The 22,395-nt window shown below is 39.1% G+C and overlaps 2 protein-coding genes and 1 non-coding gene across 4 annotated transcripts; 1 reads left to right on the top strand and 2 right to left on the bottom strand.

Annotated features, from left to right (window-relative positions):
• Positions 1-2,565: 2,565 nt before the first annotated feature.
• LOC101157295 (putative short-chain dehydrogenase/reductase family 42E member 2) lies at positions 2,566-13,994 on the top strand. 2 transcript variants are annotated; one of them, XM_011478204.3, is made up of 12 exons: positions 2,566-6,464; positions 7,057-7,509; positions 8,094-8,189; positions 9,048-9,105; positions 9,241-9,359; positions 9,430-9,505; positions 10,084-10,166; positions 10,812-10,949; positions 11,553-11,618; positions 12,002-12,065; positions 12,151-12,224; positions 13,383-13,994. In XM_011478204.3, exons 2-12 carry the CDS (start codon positions 7,072-7,074, stop codon positions 13,602-13,604), a joined length of 1,434 nt encoding a protein of 477 aa, XP_011476506.1. In that variant the 5' UTR covers positions 2,566-6,464; positions 7,057-7,071; the 3' UTR covers positions 13,605-13,994. The 2 variants fall into 2 exon arrangements, with proteins under 2 accessions (XP_011476506.1, XP_020560976.1); XM_020705317.2 differs by having other exon boundaries at positions 2,566-6,646.
• A 203-nt stretch (positions 13,995-14,197) lies between these two features.
• Positions 14,198-14,279, bottom strand: trnal-uag. Its single transcript has one exon. It is a non-coding gene; the product is annotated as a tRNA-Leu (tRNA).
• A 2,295-nt stretch (positions 14,280-16,574) lies between these two features.
• Positions 16,575-22,219, bottom strand: LOC101157700 (cerebellar degeneration-related protein 2). The gene is made up of 7 exons (XM_004071672.4): positions 21,958-22,219; positions 20,753-20,865; positions 19,434-19,582; positions 19,123-19,299; positions 18,173-18,475; positions 17,819-18,092; positions 16,575-17,737 (listed from the first exon to the last, which is right to left on the bottom strand). Exons 1-7 carry the CDS (start codon positions 22,034-22,036, stop codon positions 17,480-17,482), a joined length of 1,353 nt encoding a protein of 450 aa, XP_004071720.1. The 5' UTR covers positions 22,037-22,219; the 3' UTR covers positions 16,575-17,479.
• Between the last annotated feature and the right edge of the window lie 176 nt (positions 22,220-22,395).

The raw sequence follows: 22,395 nt of genomic DNA, 5'->3' as shown, positions 1-22,395 counted from the left end.
GGTTCCCTACAAAATTGAACTAAATCCAGGCAGATGCAGACAAGCTCATACAAATGAACCAGTTTCTTTTCTTTAATTGGACATTTATACGTGTCTTTATACGTATATAAAATATTACATATACATTTAAATAAACAATATAATAAAGAAACAAGTGAATTCTAAATGGGATTAATTATTGAACACTTTAAAAACTAGATTGAAAAACTGGTACCAGATTTTTAGTTAATTTTCTTTTTCATTAGGTATAGTTAAATTAGAACTTTATCTAAAATGCTTCTGATTTCAGAATTAAGGGAAATGATTCACAAACACACCAATGATGTCTCTTGCTTTTTGTGGCAGCTTTAAACCTTCATGTAATAACAGAGGTGGTTGAAACGATGAAGTTGGTGCCTTTAAGCAAAGGCTATCGATAATATAATTGCTCATGTACAGGAGCCATTAAAAAAAAATGTTTAGATTCCCCACAGTCTTCAGCCTTGCAACCTTTACCTTTCAAAAGAGGATTTTCTTCCGTGTTTCTGCAGGTTTGTAAAAAAAAACAAAACAAGAAAGAGGACCACTGAAAAAACCCTCATTGGTTCTCTTTTTTTCTGTCTGGAAAAATGCTGCTGAATGACATGTCAGGGTTTTAAAAGGTGTGGCTGCTGTTCATATTTCTAACCTTCATCTGATTCTACTGTAAAGACCTAATCCTTTGAGGAATCCAGCTCTCTGTGTACTTTTTTGTGTTTTACCTTTACCCCAGATGAGTCTGATCCCTCTGTCTGTCAGCAAGCAGCGGATATTACTGCTGACACACGTCCTTTCGAGTGTTCGCCACAGTCAAAGCAGCCTTTATTCATCAAACCCTGTGGTACCCTGAAGAGATGGTCAACCACGGAGTGTTTGCCGTGTTATTTTAACACTTGGAGCTGAATTCTCAGGGCCAGCAGCCTGAGCCTGTCGACCAGCGTTTGTTTCTGCGGGGCCTCTCTTGTTTGTTTTCACAAGGGTCTTAATGCCTATTTTGATATGCGTCTTGTGTTATTTTAGATGAGCCATTTGGGAACGTGGGGGTACATGTGAGAACAGTGTGTGTCTGTGTGAGGACAATGGAAAGAGTTGTGTGTGTGTTTGTGTGCAGCTTCATTTCCTCTGAAAATAGATCCTTTTATTAACCTGTTGTGAAGAACATAGACTTGTAGTTTTGTTTTCTACTGTCAACAATTCCACTCAAACATGAAAGTCGTTCATCTTTGTCAGGACAAAGTTAATGAAATTGTCATTTACTAAAGTTTGGAAATGGGATGAGTTTGATGATGGATGTGTTGAAAAAAAAGGTTGCTCTCTCCTCTACTTTTCTTTATCTTCCTTCTTGTTGCCATTCCTACTTCTTTGCATTCACTTAAGGGCATAGATGCAAGGAAATAAAATCTATTCAGAGACTTTAAAATGATTTTTAATTACACCTTGTGAACTCCTAAAGGGGGCCACACTGTGCTAACCACAGAGTTAGGAGTTTGCACTGTGGTTAGCACACACACCCTGGCTCCGATCCCAGCAAGGCCCCTTCTGTGTGAAGCTACATGTGCTTCCTCCAAGCGCTAACGCTAGCCCACCCCCCCCAGTGACTGTAAATGAGAACTGGACTGAGTGAGCCCTCCCTCCTCCCGTACCTGCCCTTTTCAAGAAGCTAAAATCCCATAGACTTTTATTGAAAAAACAAAAGCTTTTACTTTGTCATTCTATTTGTCAGAATAAACATTCTTGCTCTGATAATTTTTAACATGTTCCTAATAATCCTAATGTTTTTTCATGATATGTTTTCTGTAGTGCAACTTATAAATTGACCAGTCAGATGCCTCAATTAAGGTAAAGGGTCTCACGTTGAATCTTTAAATCGTTTGATTGACAGATTCTCCCGAACTTGATTTTAAGTGGTAGGGGTGTCGACGATTTGGACCAATCACTGCTTACTGACAATCTGAGTCCAAAATGGCGACTTAATTGCAACTGAATTTTATTAATGCCCAAAGTAAGTCATTTTTTATGGATGACATCACACGCTATCAGTCCACTTCTCCTTTACAGTCAATGGTTGCCACAGCAACCTATCTGCCTCCATCGAACCCAAACCTCCTCGCTCACATTGACTTACCTGTTGTCCTCCTTCACAACATCCATGAATCTCCTCAACTCTGTCTTGATCGCTCCAACTTCAGCATCCTTTTAACAAAATATTCACTGTTCCTCCTTTCAGCACATCCAAACCATCTTAATCTGCTTCCTTGCATTTATCCCCAAAATATTTAACATGAACTGTTCCTCTAAATTGTCCCTTAGTTGTTTGTGTCAGTCTGTGTGATAAACTGGCAAACCTTTTACGGTGTGCCCCACTCTTTGCCAGAAGTATCTGGGATAGGCTCCAGCACCCCCCGTAGCCCTGTACTGTCATCATAGATAAATAAAAATAAATTAGAAGAATATTCCAATAGGTTTTGAATTTTTTTATTAATTTGTTTTTATGTATTTATCATACACAGCAGCTGAACAAATGTATAGAAACTGAGATTGTCTTATGTTGGAGAGATTTTTCCTGATCCAGCCATGGTGGCTAGGTTGTTTTTGGACACACAAGACACTAATTTGAACAAATCCCTTCTACATGTGAGACTGAACTTTATAGCAATTGATTAATTATTTCAAATTTCCTTTTAAGTTTTAGATTGAATGTAAGACTGAGTAGAGTAAAGGGGGGAAGTTTAGGGGGACATGGAGAGAGGAAATGGACAGGAAATATTGTGGAAAAAGAACCGTTTTAGCATTTCTTGGTTTGTCAAATCAAGCAACTTTTTTACTTGCTTGCTCATTTTGATGATTTTTCTCTGAAATGTGATGACTTTTCAGTAAAATTCCATTAAAAACTTTGGAGAATGCATATTCAGCCACTGTAATTCAAACCTGTAAGTCACCAAAGATAAAAAGAAATATCCTAAATAATTGACATACTTCAAAGAATACAGGAAATGTAATTAGTGTGAACAAGAAAAAAGGGCTTTGTAATTATGTGACGTCTCATCTTTCCCATCCTCCCACAGGTTTTGAAGATCTCTAACCAAAACCTACGAGAGTATCAGTCTTCAACAGACGCTCTGCAAAGATGTGGGCGAAGACAGCAATCTCACTTCTCTGGAGAGCATGAATATTTAGCATTCCACCCAGCATTTGTTGACATTTGTAAAACAAAAAATGAATTTGTCTGTCTGTCTTCTCTTCGCTTTTTTCTCCCTTTGCCTTCTCACTTTTTTTGTCGCTTCAGCACCACATCTCAGTTGCTGACTGTAGATGGAGGCATGCTGGGGATGCAGCAGCAAAGAAGATATACATTTCTTTCTGTACCAGAGGATTTAAATTGTGTTTTCTCTATAAATGGGGGATATAACGGCACGGATCAGAGGAGAGCTGATGGTTCCTGTCAGGGATAAATGGAGTGTGCTGCAGTCACTGCATTTCTCCCCTTCTTGCATGTGCAACTCCATTGCGTCTTTCCTTGTTGTTTTTAGATCTGCTTTGTCAGCTGTAGATAAATCAGATAAACGCTGAGGTTATAGTTCAGTCCATTCTTTTCCATCCTCTCCCACTCCTTCGCTTTGAGCCATCAGGTCCATCAGGGCAGCTTCTTTGGCTGATTGTGTTCTGAAGGATGGATTAAAAGATGCTTTGCCAAATATTGATTGCCTGCAAGCCTCTGACCCGAACAAGAGCAGACCTAAAGTGAAATATGTGACACGGTCAGTGCTGCTGTTCAGTCATATGAGGTCTTCTTTTTTGAGGTCTGAAGACCAGAAATCAGTGGACCGAACCTTTATCTGATGCTTCTCCAATTAATTATCACTTCTAACCATCCTAATCTCTTTTCCCATTATTAAGAAGGCAGAGTTCCTTCAGTTTGAACTGCCGGAAAGGCTTTTACTTCTCTCTCACTCGACCTTGAAGCAGCAGTGCTGGCATCATCAGTGCCCCACGCCTCCTGTTTCCTCGGAGGAATTCAGCGCTTGTCCTCCTGAAATTATAGACTCTGAAATGTATGTCTGCCACATGATCACAAGGGCATTATTTTATGTGAGATTTAATAAATTATAAAAGTAGAACTAATCAAATTAAATAGAGAGCATGGATGTGAGGTTATTTTAAGTGAAAAATGCTGTGTCATGTGTGTTGAAGCTTGAGAATTCCATATACCTGATGACGTGTAATGTGTCTCAATGTTCAAATATAGCATAAAGGGTAGTGCCATTTAGGGAAAGGAGATAAAAGGAAATGAAGAATCCAGATGTGAGGTCAGCATTTTCAGCTGGTTTACTCAAAATAGACAAAAATGAAGAGCAAAGAGCAGTGGAAAAAGCTGATGCATGAAGAGATCCAGTCATCCATCTCCCAGTTGCCACCACACCAACAGACAGTGGAGAGAACATGGGGCTCTTCACCACAGACAGACAGCGGTGGATTTGTGGCAAAATCGCAAACCTTGAGTTATGAGGAGACTTTTTTACCCTCGGTTGGCTTGGTAAACAACCTTAAACATGTTTTGTAAAACATTGGCTTCCAAAATACATAGCATGTGTTGTTCTATCAACTTGAGCATTGATCTTAAAATTGTCATCTGCTTTTGAGCCATAGAAAACGAAATAGCCCATCCCTTTTTAGACAAGAACTGTGCCTTCAGAACAGCAGCTAAATAAAGCTCTCATCCCTCACCATTATCTCTCGATATTCATATCTGAATGGCCTAAAAAGATTCCCAAGTGCAACCTTGCACAGCCTTTTATAATCTTAAGCAATTAATCTGGCAGCTGCAGTTTCAACTCCTGCTAAACAATTTCTGCTGTTATCTGGCGCCCCCTGCTGGTTAAAACACTTCACATTGGCTGTAAGTGGGGTTCCCACTGGTTTGCAATTAACCTCCTAACTGTTTAAGATTTTATTTTTTTAAACCCAGTTTGAAGGAGCAGTTCTGGAACTGTTATTAATCATTTAAGCATTAAAATATATATAGAAATGATAAAAATAAATAATAAAAGGCTCCTCATCACACATTGCATGAACCCAATATTTGATCATCCCAGCAATCTGATGCGAGACGAAGCAGTATCATACATATAAAGGTGATGAAAGTACGAATCAGGAAAAGCCAGTTTGAGAGGTGTGTGCGTCTTCCTGTCATGGCCGCAGAAAATCGGTCTGGGTGACGGCTCCCTGCGGCCTGTGATCCAGGGGCATCTGAGGCAACATTCAATGAGAGCGTAACTTTACGCGTATAAAGCACACAGTGTTGAAATAACAAAGAAGCAGCAGAAAGATCTGGCCCAAGCAAGGCAGATCTTGTCAAATGATTCAATTAAGATACCGGTACATTTCTCTTTCTCAGGACAGGTTTCTCTTAGCTTAAGGATGCTTTAGATTTTTTTTAAAAATCAACAGGACAGTTGTTTTTGCAAAGGTGTTCACCCAAACTCAGAAAACAAGACATTATTTTTCCAAAAACTAAACATTTTCACCACCTTTCCTGGGAGGTCAGGTCAACCTTCTCCTCTCTGTCATGACATGCAGAACTGTCAGATGTCAGCTCAGGTTTGGGAGCTTGTTTGACATCAGGTAAATAAAACATGAAGACTCTATTTCTGTCCTCTCCAGAAATGTAGTCTTCTACATGTGAGAGCTGCTGCAACTCACCTTGAGAATTTTCAAAATATTCAGCAGCACACAGGGGTAAAAGAACAGCTTTAAAAGTGTTTTTTATAAGTTTGAAGTCATTTACAGAGCATTTTTCTTGTTTTCTAAGCAAAACAAATGTGTGAAAAATCGTTTTCATCTTTGTTCTTGAACTGTTTTTTTCAGGTTTTAAAAGTAAATGTTGATTTCTAATAGTCCTTTAGGAGCATAAGCGTTTAATAAACTGTTAATAAAGATATATTTGGGAAACACAACAAGGGGAAAGAGAAGTCCTCTGGAATTTTATCATGGTGCACAGGTTTCAGTAATATGCCTGTAGTTGTCACACATTTATGAATCTTTAGAGGATTAAAAATCCTGCATTGAAATAATTGAGTAAAATTACAACTTTATCGCTTTTTTACACACAAAAAATGGGCCTTTTGCTATCCTTATTTCCATTTTTGTAGATTGTAGCGTTGAATCCAAGGCTGTGTCAGGAAGACCCGGTTACAGAAACTAATGTCACAAACCTGATAGTAACAATCTAGATTCTACCACACAAAAACAGCCAGTCAGATAGTTTAAATGATAACTATAATGTTCAGACTTTATGGAGACTATGATGACATACATCAATATTTGAGTAATAGTATAAATATCTGCACGTTTCCACTTGGAGCAGGCATTCGCTGAGTGCCGTCAGTCCACTTGATGCTGGAAACTGGATCCTTGGTGGAACCTGCACACATCACCCAGGCATTACGGTAGGAATGTATGTAGGTGAGTCTGCAGGTGACTGACAGGCAGGTGAGAGGGGTGGAGCTCCACGGGGGAGCAGTGAAGCTTGGTTTGCAAGTCTTCATTCAACAGCCGGCACAGAAATGGCTATGAGGAGACAAGGAGAATCAGAAATAAACCAGGATTGATAAAGGAATTAAACTTTACGGTGAGTTCACTAGCTTTACAGGGGTCAGGAAAGAAGGTTGGGTTATTTGTATTTGTTCTCACCAATAGTTTGTTTAGCCTGGAAAATAAAGTCAGCTGTAGTTTTACTACATTTAATGGGAGAAGCCAAAAATTCAGAGTTGTCATATTGGTATTTCTGATGTCAAATCTCACGCATAGATGTTTTTTTCTTGACTAATATAAAATACAAGTTTGAGTAAAGTATGAAGAAATGCAAAACATTTTCTCCATGGGCTCTTCACCTCCTCCAGGTTTAAGTTAAAACATATATATTTGTGTAAAAGACCTTTTTCAGATGAAAATCATAAAAAAGGCATTATCGGTTAATGTAAATAGATCTGACTTTCTTTGCACTGAAACAATCAATAATAGATCTTCTCCTGTTTTTAGCTCATTTCGACACATATGGAGGTGTATAGCCCCAACATGGGTGAGAGCGGAGCCTGTCTGTGTCAGGTGAAGCAGCTCCCCTGCCCCAGCGTCCCCCTTTCCTGTTTGCAAGCAGGTGGAAACCACAGGAACAACCTGCCCCAGCTCACTTGCAGGCTTTCCGTGAACGGCGTGGCCTCTGCGCTGACCCCCGGCCCAACGCCGGCCATCCGTAACAGGGTGAGCGCAGCCACAGCAGGAACCTGGACCAGCTCGGAGTGTATGGCCTCCACACTGGGAGAGGATGGAGCAGCACCCCGGGGTGTTTCCAAAGGGAAGGTTTTGGTGACAGGAGGAGGGGGCTACTTTGGATTCAGGTTGGGAAGAGACCTGGCCAGTCAGGGTTTCACTGTCATCCTTCTGGACATTTGCAAGCCTTCCTGTGACATTCCTGATGGAGCAACTTTTTATCAGGTAGAGCACAACAGAAATTTACGATTAAGACTTTCGCTCTTTATTTGTTGTCATTTTTCATATCTGTTTCCCTGGTAACTACTGGTTGAAGATACTCCTACAAGGATTTTTGGCAATAATTTAAAATAAAATATATAATTTAAATTTGTATTTTGGTGCTTTGCTGTATGAATCAGAGCATTTCTTAAAGGTGAAGATCCAGAGGAAGACTGTCAAATCTCAATGGAGTTTGAAGGAAAAAAAATCTAGATTTGAATGATCTTGATGCAGTAAACCTGCTGGTTTTAGTGGTGCAGCTGGGTGCAGACGTGTAAATCAGCTCTAGTATTACGCCTCTCAGGTCGGCTGCTGGTTGGAAACAGACACAGGTGAGTGATCTGTCTCAGAGCAGCAGCTGCTGGCTGGGTCACAGCAGGTGGAGACATGAGTCGGGTTTCACCTGCACGCTCGATGCAGCTCATCCTAATTATAAATGTCCTTTCATTGGTCTTTTATTGAGTCACATGCTGCCCCACTTCTCTCACTGATAATAATCATTCTGGGAAAGCCTTTTTATTGTTCTGATTTTGGTTTATTTTTTATAGAGTGACATTCGGGACTATGCCTCCCTCTATAAAATATGTGAAGGGGTGGAATGCGTCTTCCACACAGCGGCTTATGGCATGTCTGGACCAGAGCAGGTGACTGTCCTTTATGTGTTTGTCTCTCTTTTTTTTTTTTTTTTTGCTCTGGTTGTTCTTCAAAACCCTAACAGGCCGAATGATGGACCACTCCAATATTAGGCAAATTTCTCTGAGCCTAAACAAACACAGCAGAGCAGTGATGGTTCATTCAAATGTCTTTTTGGGATCTTAAATAAGCACAGCTAGGAAAAGCTTCCATCATTTTCCAGGTGTTTGTTTTAAAATTTAAATGTGAGTTTGTAATGGTATAAGTGCCTTCACAAGCAATAATATAAATAAAATGGACAGCTACAAAACATGTTTTTATTTGTCTGACTTATATATACATGTCATAGTCAGACAGTACAACATCAAGCAGAATACAAATAAGCTATCGATGAAAAATGATGGATAGGAAAATCATACATGCAAATGTCTAAAAATTCAAATATTTTTAAGAATATAAGGATTTAGAAAAGCTTTTTCTCATTACCTATCCAAATTTGTTATAATCTGAACCAATAATGTTCAAAAATCCACTATTCTTCTTTGTTTTTGTTAGTTTTTTAATGTAACTTTGCAAAAATAATTCCATAGTTTACGTCTCAATGAATATTGATTATTTTCAAATTCTGAGAGTTAAAGTGAGTTTTCACCTCATTTATCAGTTTAATCCCTAAAATGTCCTCAAATTCTTTCTAAAACTCCCCCGTTTAGCAATCAGTAATTATTCTGTCAGCTTTTCACTTCCAAGATACTGAACTGGTTTCACAGGCACGTGTGAAGGAAGCTGTTGTGATGGTATATCTCATAGCACAGCGGCTGAACCATTGCATATAAAAACGGTGACATGCTTGTTTTGCGTTTGGCTTCCAGCTGAAAAGGGAACAGGTGGAGTCTGTCAATGTCGGCGGCACCAACAATGTCATCATTGGTAAGAATGCATGCAGCACCTCAACTGTAGCGTCATAAGAGTTTAGCAGTATTCACATTTCATGGGCTATATTGTGATATTTTACTGTATGTGTTGATTCCCATTGTTGATTGCAACAATCTACTCTCTATTCAGTGTGTAAAGAGCGGAGCATCCCCAGACTGGTGTACACCAGCACCACCAATGTTGTGTTTGCTGGGAGAGCTGTTACTGATGGTGATGAAGCTTCAGTGCCATACGTGCCCAACGATTTGGTCAGTGTCATTGTGGAGCATCTCACATTAGCTGCCGCTTGTGTTGAAAATGTGCGTCTTTGTGCTGCAGCACATCGATCACTATTCCAGAACCAAAGCGATTGCGGAGCAGATGGTCCTCTTGGCCAATGGATCCCTCCTGACAGGTACGAATGGATCAGCAGCTCGATCTGAGCTGAAGAGCTGGAATCCAGAGGAGATTACAATCCAAGTTTGTTTGAGTGAAAACAGTTGGCAGATGTTACCATGGAGACACAGCTTGCAACCTAATCACCGGTTTAATTTAGTGCGCCATAAAAAAGGCATTATTGTTGAACAACAATTACCATAGCCTCCCATCTACAACAGATACATCTTTACTTCTTTCTTTTTTGTCTGTAACGTCTCGCCTCTCTCTGAAGTGTCACCTGATATCCTATCAGTCACATACATTTAATCAAGCTTAAAGCACGGAGGTGTCCCATTATATACTGCATGCTGAAGTTCATGTATCTGCTGCAAGAGGAAACTTTTTCCATTAGCCTGGCCAGAAAGACGTGGCGTATAAACGCCTCTGCAGCTGCAGAACATTTGGTTTTTACATTACATAGTAGGAAACAAACAGCAATACATTTAAGAAGTGGGATTTTGTAATACACCTCAAGCAGAGCTGCAAAAGTGTGCATGCGTTTTTGCAAACAAATGCTAAAAAAATGGACTTCCTTGTTTTTTTTTGTCTGTAAAGGTGGAGGGAGGCTGCAGACCTGCGTCCTGCGTCCCTGTGGCATCTATGGACCAGGGGAATGGAGGCATCTTCACAGAGTGATAGTAAGCAGACAGACGTGACTTTAAGATGGCAGTGGAACCCTTAAATTCAGGGACACTAGAAGTGGTGTTCATCTTAAAGGATCTCTCACGGAAGGTATTACCGTTTAAAGTATTAGCATTATTAATGAGGCTCTCAGAGCTTCCATTACAGTACTCTTTCTCCCTGAGGGTTTCCTCTGACGAAGTTTCTATTGTGTTCTGTGGAGGAAGAAAAAAATGATGCTATTTACAGCTTCTATGCCTAGAAGGATGATGCGGAATTATTATGAGGACAGCCTTAAGCTTTATGTGGACAGGAGGAGAATCTGGTTTTTAGGAACATTTCTGTATTTATCTCTGGCTTTTATCAATCACCAAAAAGCAGAAAGTAATCATTCAGATCTTTGATATAAATCTAGTTCAAGTTAACATCTACTTTTAGCTGCGAAAACAAACAAAAAAAAAATTGTCTTCATAATAAATAAAAAGAACCAAGTTAAAAATGATTAAACAATTAAATATGGGATATTTTTGTTTCTTTAGTTATCTTTTAAATTTTATATGAAAGAGCAAAATTCTGGGTTTTGTGTTCAGATGTCTGCTTCACACAAACACAGAACTTTTTGTATGAATCGTCAGTAAAAAGGGACTCTGTTGTTTGCTCAGATGAATGTGAAGCGTCGCCTGTTCAGCTTCAGGTTTGGGGACCCCAACGCCAAGATGAACTGGGTTCATGTGGATAACCTGGTGCTGGCCCACAGGCTGGCAGCAGAAGCCCTCACCATTAAAAGGAGCTGCATCGCTGTGAGTCGCACCGCACAGACTGAAGAGTCGTAACACAGAAAAATGGTTCTGAGTCCCAAATTTAAAATTCAAATTCACATTTGAAGATTTATTTGCATTTAGATCTGAGTATCATCATCTAATCTACATTTTTACGAGGACTCCAAGGTTTATCATAAAAGTCCTGAACAACAGAGGGATGAAAAAAGTTACTTTCAGATTTTCTTATTTGGAAATCATTTTAATTTACTCAAGATGAAAATAATTAAAAACTACATATGAAGCTTCACAAACTCATAACAATAGATAAACGTTTCAATTGACAGTGAATTTTATTGGCCACTGCTGCTCAGACGGATCCTTAAGTAATGAGACTGGTTCGGGTTCAGAACCCTGAGGAACACCGTGATTTTGGTCTGTAGAGCAGACATTGACATGACCAAATGAAAACCTGACATGTAAATATGACTTCAAACAGATCAAAGGAGCCAAACATTCAAGTCTTTGCTGAAAAATCTAGTCTCACAGAGAAATAATGACAGATTCATGAACAAAATCCATGAATTTATAGACACTGTTGTCTTTCTTTGAAATGAAATGCGACCTGTTGTGTTGTCGTTGCAGAGTGGACAGACGTATTTCATTAACGATGGAGTTTCAGTCAATTTGTTTGACTGGCTGACACCTTTGGTGAGTTGAAGTGAATAGGCCAAGCCACCCTCCACTGTCATCCGAACAACTGTAAGCGTTCTACACCTTAGTTCATTTCTTAAATTACAATTATTACAATTTATAAATACGAGAGAACGTCTGCAAATATATTGCTTTAAACCACAAGAACCCAGAACAAATTTTCCTAAAATTGAAAATCGACAGAACACCTTTTGATGTTTTTCTGTTGCTCTGATGTCATCATGGGTTCTTATGGGTAAATTTAACTTGCATGATGATGCAAAATGTGCAGTTTTGTAGAAAATAAGATACATTTGTAAGTTTAGTTGAGTAAAAAACAATGAAAATGGGAAAAAAAAAGCTGCAGGCAGATGTTATAAATGTTTCCTCTCTGCTGACAGTTTGAAAAGCTGGGCTACAGCAGACCGTTGATACATCTGCCGTTTTCACTCGTCTATTCAGCAGGTAGCTCATCCCTTTCTCTTTTGTTCAATACATTTCCTGTAATCCATGAATGCTGAGGCTAACTTCACTTTCCTCTTTTTTTCAGCCATCATGGTTGAGTATTTACACCTGATTCTGAGACCGGTGATAGAAGTTCCTCTCCTTTTCACCAGAAGTGAGGTGGGTATGGCGGTGACGATAACCAGGGACGCGCTCACATCGTCAGCCCCGCATTCTGTAATAATCATCAGATAGTTGAAGCAGACAGGTCAGAGCTGATGAGCCTCTCATCTTTCAGTCAGGAGTTCTCCTTGTGCTGGAAATTCAGTCAGTGATACTGAAGTGCTGCAGAACCAGTCTCCCCTGAAAGCCTCCTTTGGAAATATCTCCTGCAGGCTGCTTGCATTCCGAGGTTTCATTTTTGCAAAGCATTCTTGCAACATCTTTTACCTGATAAATGAAGCTTAAACTTTTTTTTTTAGCTGCTGATTTTGGAATACTGTTTTTTTCTTGTGATAAACAGGTTAATTTGTCTCTTAGTTTCAAGAAAACAAGATAAAAAGCTACATTCCTTCTTGTGTTATCACTAGAAAAACAGGCTTTGTTGTCGTAAAAACAGGATGACAGGCAGAATTTATCACAAGGATGCAAGCCCCTTGAAAGTGATTGTGCTGACCTCTATCTATGTCTACAAAAGCCTTAAAAAAATAAAAAGGAAATTTAGTGGGATAACATTTTCATTAACGTGCCTGCTCTCAGTCTGAAGGAGTCTTCCTCACAGCCTGGCAGGCCCTCATGAATGTGTGATGAAGCAGAAACCAAAGCCGAGCGTCGTGGTTCTCTGCCCGTGCCTCATTCTCTCAGACATCTGCTGGCTGGGAGATCAATGATTGTCGCGTGAATAAAATATAAACTGCTGTGGGTCAGAACAGGAAGTCCATAATGGAGTTTACAGGAAGTGACCTCAGCACAGCAGGGGTTGCTAGTGAGTTCTTGTCTGACACTCTGAAGCATGTGAGTGATGGGATGTTCCGGATGCCTTCTCAGTGAATGATGGGAATTCTTGTTCCTCCACTCCCACAAGTTTGTCCTCAGTTCATGAAAAAAAGATAGACGTGCCACAGGTTAAGCGACTGGAGGGCTATCAGTTGAGATGACAGTCAAGTCCAACAGGCTGAGCAGGACGTTAGAACTCAAACCGTCACTTTTTGGGAGTCACACAGCAAAATAAGGTGTAAAAGTCTGAAACAACTTTGAAAAATGAAGAACAGACAACTGAAATGAACTCTTCTGATATTGTTGACAGTTTACCAACAAATATTTCATCATCTCCTGCAGGCCAGGAACATCACAGTGAACCACACCTTCAAAATCGACAAGGCCCGCAGAGAGCTGGGCTTCTGCCCGAAGCCCTACAACCTGGGAGACTGTGTGGAGCACTACCTGAAGAGCCAGCAGACTCCCCCCAACTCAGCCTCCCAGCTGCCCCAGTACCTCCTGCTGCTGATGGGGATCTTCACATTGGCACTTCTGTGTTTCTTAGCTTTTCAAAGCAACTAAAATATTTAGCATACACGATAGAAGCAAAGACTGTTGGACCCTTTTTTTCAGAACTTGTTTTGTTTTCTCTTGTGAAGGGGCTCTGTTGATAGACAGCAGACCAATAAACAGTTGAAGAAGTGACAGCTTTTTATTTATTTTATTTAATGAAGTTAAGTTATGTTATTAGTATTTCTAGTATTTACTGAATAATTTAATGTGCTTAAGGATTGCTTCTAGAATTTGTGAAAATGTGAATACTAAACCTCAACAATATTAAGAACAAATAAAGTAACAATTTTGTATACATTTAAAAATAAAAGCATAAGAAATATATGTGATTGCCATTTCTTTGTGTAACTTCACTATTTAAAAACACATTTGTTGAGAAATATAGCATTTCTGTCTGAATTACCTCTTAGTTGTTTTTTTATTTGATTCCACAAGAGGGCGAGCTTGAGCCATGAAACGAATTTTCATGTTGGATCTTCTCAAAAGGAGGCACGTTGTGAAGTTACATGACGTTGTGTAAATAATGTGAACCATTGCCTTTTACTAAATTTAAAGTTCACATTTTGCTATAAATTTTTGGTCTGCAATGAAAATGTGACATCTGGCAGCGGTGGGATTCGAACCCACGCCATCGAAATGACTGGAGCCTAAATCCAGCGCCTTAGACCACTCGGCCACGCTACCACATGACAAAAGCTCGACACGTAGACGTTCTTTGAAATCAAGGTTACTTGTTTTTGTCACCCTTGAATTGTTTTTAAGCATTTTAATCAATAAATATGAAATTGGCTGTAAATTCTTAAAATTATTTGTTACAAACTTTTTATCTCCTAATTTTTATTAAAGCAATGAATATGATTGTTCAATTATAACTTGACGTTAGACGCACATAACTGCTGATGACATCTATAATCTCTGTATTTGTTTGTGCCAATTTCCATGACTGGCCTAATTTGACACAGACATGGGCCGACTGCTTAGTGGACTCTGTCTGAGATTTGGGTAAGTCTGCTTTGTTCCTTTCAGATGTGTGTGTGCCTTGGCTTTGGCATATCTAGGGCAAATTCAATCTAAATTCCCAAAATTTGAAGGAAAGGGAAAAACATGCAAGTGGCCTAACTATTTATTTTTGACCCAAATACACTGAGAAACAAAAGTTTTAGTAACCCAACTATATCATATTTTTCTTTTGGGGCTTTATGTTTTTGTTTTCCTTAATAACACAATTTAATAAAATCAAAACAAAAAAATCTAAATACTTATGAAGATACTTTGAAAATTAACCACTCAAAGAAAGTGTTTGCTGTTTGAACAAACTACTGGATGTGGTCAGCCTGTGACGCTGGTGGTGTGGTGGAGCTGCAGGTCATCAGGTCATCAGGTCATCCCGATTGTTGGGTCTGGTGTCTCCCATCTTTCTTCCAGACAGCAGCCCATAGAATTTCTATGGGTTACAGATCAGGTGTGTTTGCCAGCCAATCAAGGTTATCAAACCAGCTCTCAGTACTTTTGGCACTAACCTTCGCTGGAAAATAAAATAAGCATCTTTAGTGGATCCAACTTGTCAGTAGAGGCAATCGGGCTCTAGAACTTTCTGGTTGAAGACTGCAGTTACTGTGGACTTAGAAAAAACACTGTGGACCAACAACAGAAGAGGACATGACGCTTCTAACACTCCACTCTTCCTCCAGATTCACATTCATTTCCAAATAAAATTCTAAATTTAATTTTGTCAAGAAAGTTTGGACATTGAGCAATAACCCAGTTCTTTTTCTTCTTAGCCCAGCAATTCTGACTGATTCGGGATCTGCTTGACACAAGGGATGCAACATCTTTAGTTAAGGCCGATAACCTCAGTCCCCTTCTTGTGATGCACCCCCAACTTGAATGGATTTTGCTTGATATTTTTTTGTTTCCTAACACACTTTTTCTTAACACTTAATAATCAATAGTGCTGTTATCAATCATGCTTGGCAGCAGCACTCTGTGAACAACCACCTTGCTTCCCCTGTATGTAAAGGATGTTGATGACTATCTTCTAGATATTTCTCTGGGCTGCTAGCCCACACTAAGAAAAACTCACTCAGAGACTCAGAAAATCTTTTGATCCAGTACAAAATATTTTCACAATATTACTTTTTTTTTTACTTCATCTGTGGCCTTTAGTCATTATAATTTCAAGACACACAGACTTTAATTAATTTTAGTCTACCTGATAAAATATAAAACACAAGTTTTTTGACTGACAAAAATATTGAACTTTTTACAATTTACTAAGTTTTGTTTTTTTAGATGTAAGTGAATAAAAAACACAAGCAACCAAAGTGACCTTAATTAAAACAAAACTAACCCTAAATTTGTACCTTCATATACCTGAAAAACATCAAACTTAAGTATATAGTGTGTTATGGGACGTAAACAAACATTTAAAAAATATTACTAAACTTGTTATGATTGTAATCTGTAGAATGCGTGGACGGCAGTGTTGAATTGTCTCATGCCAGCACATGCACACATGCAGTCTGGGCTGTGACTGGAAATAGAAAATCTCTCAAAAGCATCTCCTGGCCCATATCCTCACTGCCAATAAATGCTTTGTTACATTTCTAAGGTTAGATTGAGTCATCTGAAATGTATCAAAGCAGAAATCCATGTCGCACACACATTCGTGTGGAATTTGTCAAATCATGTTTTCCCTTTCATTTCTTTTTGGAGATTTAAGGAAATTTGTGGTTCAAATATTTGTAAAAAAAACACACACACACAAACAAACAAGTCTAGCAGTACTTTCTATACAATGAAGTTGTTTCTTTTCAGAACTTTAGACTGGCTTTCAGTCACTAATACTTTAATCTGGTTTCATTGCAACCCTTTTTAAAACCCATGACACAATTGTAATGCCAGTCAAGAAATAACCAACTAGTGTCAAAAAAGGCTCCAAGAGATAAATGTTTGATTTAACCGACAGACACATTGAGATACCAGAATAGATTTTATTAGTCATATTAAAATTTGAAAAGGTTTAGAGAAAAATAAACACTTTTAAACAGCATTTTCTAGATGCCAAAAATGTTAAAACAACGTATTTTTTTCATTTTATGTGCACAGTATTACAAATATAATCATAGACACAATTCTTTTGTTCAGCTAGGCTCTAAACACTTTGTTAGTACACATTACTAAGTTCATATAACATTATGAGAACTGCTTAAATAGAACATTTTTTTCATTTTTTATAAACTCTGTTGAACACATTCATAAACTTTTGTAACTACATACACGTATGACAGAGCATCAATTCAAGTTGAAAAATAAGCTTTAAACTTCAGCCTACAAAGATAATAAATTAGATTCTTTTGTACTTACATTTTGTTAATAAATACACAAAAAAGGATTTAACACACAAAAGGGCGGATGAGTGATCTGGTGCATGTCTTCTTTTCTAATTACCTACAATAGCCCCTCAACTGTTCAGTCAACACTTTTCCACTTAAATCACACTAGCTAATAACAAATTAAGCCAATTTCTCAACTTTAAAAAATATATGCTTTGGAGTTTTGCAGTATTACACATTTTTAGAAATCCATAAATACTATCATGTATTGAAATTCCACATACATCTAAACAATGCCAACTTAAGTGGTCATATAGTCAAAATGATATAAACTCTGAAAGGAGGTAACTCTGGACACTGAAGTTTTAGATATGCAGTAAAATGAATCACATTTAAGGAGTTTTGCATACAAAGTTTCAGCAGGATGAAACAAAACCAACAGTGCAAACTAACAGATGTGTCTTAAATGCAACACCAAAAAGAATAGCTGACATTCTGAAGAGTTTAACTGCATTATTTAACTTGTTCAACGGAAGAAAAGAGAATAAATTACGAGGAATTGCTGATTGGACACTGGCTCTCACTGAGGTCATCTTTGGTCTTCTGGATGCAAGTGAAGATCTCCTGGAAGAGAGCCTTATACTCAGGTAGACGGTGGTCTTCAGGAACAGGGGTCAGATCGGAGGAGGAGCCGGAAAGACGGCGGCTTCCCCGAACGCTCGCAGAGGGACTGCCGGATGTCTGGACCTCTTTATGACTGAGCCCTTCCGTTTGCTGACACTGCTGCAGGAGCTCATCGTACTTCACCTGGATGGAGAAGCACATGCTCCAAGATTGGCACCACCAAAGGGAAATTCTCCAAATGAAGAGAAGTTAGAGGTGACTCACCTGCAGTGCGCTGTACTGAGCATCCACCTCATTGAGCAAAGAAATGCCTCTCTGTTTTACAGCTTCTGCACGCCGAATGCACATCTGCTCGTGACCCCGGCGAATTTCATCCGCGTTTGTTGCTCTTAAAATGCTGTCACTGTGGCGCCTTTGTCTGCCGACGGAGCTCGTCTCCTCTGCCTTTTCTCCTGTCTCACTCTGGTTTGGACACGGCCTTTCCTCTGAGGCAAAGAAAATGGTTTCAGGCATCAGCAGCTCTTCAGGTCTTCTAACACTGTGAAACAAAAAGAACACATTAAAGATCAGCATCACTAAATGGGGTTGTTTCACTTCTTAGGTATAATTGTCTCCAACCTTTTGTTGCAGTCAGCCCGCCACAGAAGCCGGAGCTGTTCCACCTCCTCCTCCAGCTCTCTCTGCCTGGTCTGACAGCCGGCAAGCAGGACCAACCGATGCTCAAGGTTTGAGTTCTCCCTGGATGTCAACTCGATCTCCTGCTCCGCCGCCTCCCTGCGGCTCCGCTCGGCAGATATCTGCCTCTGGAGAGTTTGGATCGAGCGCTGAAGAGTTTGGTTCTCCACCTCCAGGTTATCCTCTTTGTCTTTCTCACAGAGGAAGTTCCTCGCTGACCAGAGTCCCTCCATGTGAGCTGGATACCTAAGGCAAAAAAAAATCCAGACAATTTACAGTTTCGATGGGATCGATTTTGGAGTTTTTGGGGTATATTTTTAAGGTGACAGCTTCTTCGCCAACAAACACCAATTACTTTTTGGTATTACAGCTTTATTTTTGACATCTAAATTCCCCTAAGAAACTTAGTATATGAATTTATGAAAAGTTTTCCTTTAACACATTTCAGAGCGCCCGTTTGAGAACATTTAATCCGTGCAAACATTTAGTGCAACAGACAACATGATATGCAGCAGTCTGAAGGAGCAGTCTGGTGCGTGATGTATTAGCACACTGCTGACAATGGTGAAGATTAACTTCCCCGTCCTGTGGATTATGTCTAAACTAAGTACGTTGTTCTAAATGACCTGTAGATGTCAATTCAGCAAACAAGGGCTGAGGGTGTTATGGGTTGGCTAAAGATCATTACAGGAATTCACTGCTGGATGTCAGATTCTGTTCATGGGCAGAAATGTTTTAACTCATCTTTTTCGTCCTCCATATTGCCAAACCCAAACACTGACGGAAATGACAACAGAATACCACAGAATTTCCCTTTTTGAAATAGCTTTTGCATCACATCCTAGAGATAAAGCTGAAACATTGTACAGAAATGTGTCAGTAACAATCTCTACCAGTCCTGATGTAAATCATACAGCTCCTTGAGGCAGGAAACACTCTGTGCTCCAAGACTGCGCCGCTGCTCCGCCAGCTCTCGCTTCCTCCGCTCTTCCTGGGCAGTTTTCAACTCCTCTATCTGTGCCTGCAGGTCCTCCATGTAGGTTTGAAGGTCCCCAATAGTTTCTGTAAGACTTTAGATGGAGAATAGGAAAAGGAACAATATAACAATGGGATACACTTTGTATATAAACATGCAGGTTTAGAATTGACTGTCAGGGCAGGTTGTTGTGCAAAAGTTGCATTTACAGTTCGTTCACAGGCTAACCTTTGGATCTTGTGTTGGGCCAGGCGGTTGTCCTGCACTATTCTCTGGTTGCTTTGCTCCAGATCTCTGGCTGCACTGTCTAGCTGCTCATACACTTTGGAATGATGGTCGTTCATCTGACGCAGCAGGTCCACCTGTTTGGTCAGGTACTGCCATGCAAAGGAAAACAGAGTTATTTATTTATTTACAAATGTTTGTTTCATTGCTTTACCATTTAGAGATGTGATTCTATGGACTCAGAATTAAGATGGACATTTCTTAACTTTTAAACATAAGAGTGCAAAATGGAATAAACATATCGCACTTTTTGAAAACCATCCCTATAGTACCCCCGGCCTCTAAGATGATTATATTTACAAAAAAAAAGTTACATTCGATTTTTTTTTATCTTATATATGTTATGCGCATAAGATAATGACTTCCGTGTGCATGAAAAATGTTCAGGATCAGATGCAACACAACTGTCTAGTAAAGCTGATTAAACTCAGAATCAAAGTTAGATATGAAAAGGACTAATTCACAATCTCCATGTCATGTTTACTCAGAAAAACATGGCTCTGTACCACACTGTTGGTTCACATGGAAGAACAAAGAGCTCTAACAGCTTTTAACCAACTTTAAATAAGGTGATTGGTTATTTGCATCACTGTGGGCATTTGCTGATCTGATTTTATTTGGACAACATTGAGTAAGTCAATCAAATAGAGTGGGGATCAGAGGACGACAGCTGTAAAAGTGTAAATAAATATAGAATTAATAGTTTTCCCAAATATCGAGACAGATAAATATCAAGTTTTTTCTAATTTTTACCTTTACAACAAATACATCACATATTGACAACTTAAACTGCCAGGTCGGCCACCACAGAGTCCTGTTTGTGCTACGCTCACAATTACTCCTGGACTTGAGTTTTTCCGGTGTCAGGCAGTACAAGTGGGTCTGGGGTCACTGAGAATTTTTGGGATTAACATATTAAGCTTCATAAATCCTCACGCCACACTCTCACTACCGTAAGCAAACTAAGGTTCTTATCTTTGCTGGTCGGTTGAGTGATGTGTCCTCCAGCTCAGACAGATCATTGCTGTCTGCACATGCTAAAATCCAGTGACGTGAAAAATCTGTATTGCTTTAGGGCTTTAGAATGTTTTGTCTGAATAGTCAGAACGCTCCCAAAAATAAATGCAAATGTCCAGACTTTTCTTGATTATTTTTCTATTTTCCTATACTGACCCAAAGACAGGTGGGATCGTAAATATACTTAACACATGTTTTTTTTTTTACTACATCAACTTTAAAGCTGTCTTTGAAAGATGCATCACCTCTATCTCCTGCAGCTGCTCCTGGTTGGTTGAATGCATGTGTTGCAGGGCCTGCTCCAGCTCATGGTTCCTGTCAAGGAGAGTTTTCCCCAGCTCTGCTGCCAAGTGTAAGTCTGCAGAATAAAGCATGTAAACACGCTGTTGTAAACACTTGCCACCAACAGATAAGGCCAGAACAACCAGAAACACACCATTGATTGTATAATACTATTAGTGTTCGCCTCTACTGGATCACAAAGGAATAGAAAAACCTCATGTGATCATTACTTCTGGGGAATTCTTTCAAGGTCTTAAGTCTTTTCTCGAAACAGTGTTCTAACAATGTTCCAAGGGGCTGAATTTTGTAAGAATACAAAATAAAAGCAAACAATGATCCTAGGTTCAACTCAAACATGTAATCTTTTTGTCTGAGCTTTATATCCCTATCTAGATTCAGCAGTCTGAACATTCAACATCCTACTTTTATCCATCTACAAAAGGAATGCTACAGGAAACATTGCTCATTTGGTAAAACATTTGGAGCTCATTTGGAGTGTATTAAAGTCAAAGAGCTAATAACAAAAATTCTAAAAATGGTAAAATGTTAAACAGATAGGAAATTAAAACATCAGCCAAGAAAAAATAGCTTGAACTAATTTGATTTAAAACAAAAACCTGCAAGAAATTCTGTCAGTAGGGAAGCAAAATGTAAACATTTTGAATCCTTTTTCAGAGATTTATAGAAGGGAAATCAATATGGCAAAAAAAGGAAATTTTATTTTGAAAGAACAAAACACTTTAATATTTTTTAAAAGGTAATTTGTGCTTAATTCAAACAACATAAGTTTAAATAAGCAACATTAAAGTCATTCCGCTCAAATTTAATTTGAGTTTCAATTTTTAGAAACTTGTTTTGATATGATTTTGTGTTCAGAGCAGTTCATTACCACAAACAAGATGAAAAATACTTAATTTAAGAAAACTTAAGTGTATGAACTGTCGCTCCCACCCATCAGCTTCTATTGCGTGATCCGTATAATTCTGTCAAAAAAGTCCACTACAATATCAATTCACACGGTTTCTACTTCAACCTAGAATTTATTGAGTTCAAACAAAATGTAAAGTTAACAGAAGAGCATTAATGACTAGGGTGTCGCATTATCCCCCAGACCGGGGGTCCTAGTACAAAGTTTCAGGGCGCGTCCGTTACAGCGAGCGGCTCTCACCGTGTTCGAGCTCCTGAGGGTTGTACCAAGACTCCTTGCTCTTCTCAAATTCTTCCTCCAGAATCATGTCGGTCAACATTATCAGACAGAACGAGCCACGATCTAAACACTGGTATGAAAACACAATACTGTGTCACTGAAGCAGCGTAAACTTGTCCGCCGTCTCCGTCAAGCAGCTGGGAAACGTAAACTGCATCCTGCATCCTGCATGTGAGGGGCTTTAAATATCGCTCACAGCGACGTGGCAAATCCGCACTAACACCCCGCATCCTGTAGGAGGCAGAGCTACCCAATGACGAATAAAAACATAGAAAAAGGAAAGTTTTACTTAAAAAAAAACTATTTTAAAATTACATTTAATCAATAAATATCACAATATTTATTGATAGCCGTTGTGTATCAAAAACAACGTTTTCGTTTTTGTTTCCTGTTTAAAAT

Source organism: Oryzias latipes, chromosome 8 (genome assembly GCF_002234675.1).
Source record: "Oryzias latipes chromosome 8, ASM223467v1".
NCBI lineage: Eukaryota > Metazoa > Chordata > Actinopteri > Beloniformes > Adrianichthyidae > Oryzias > Oryzias latipes.
This window is presented reverse-complemented; position numbering and strand designations above follow the sequence as displayed.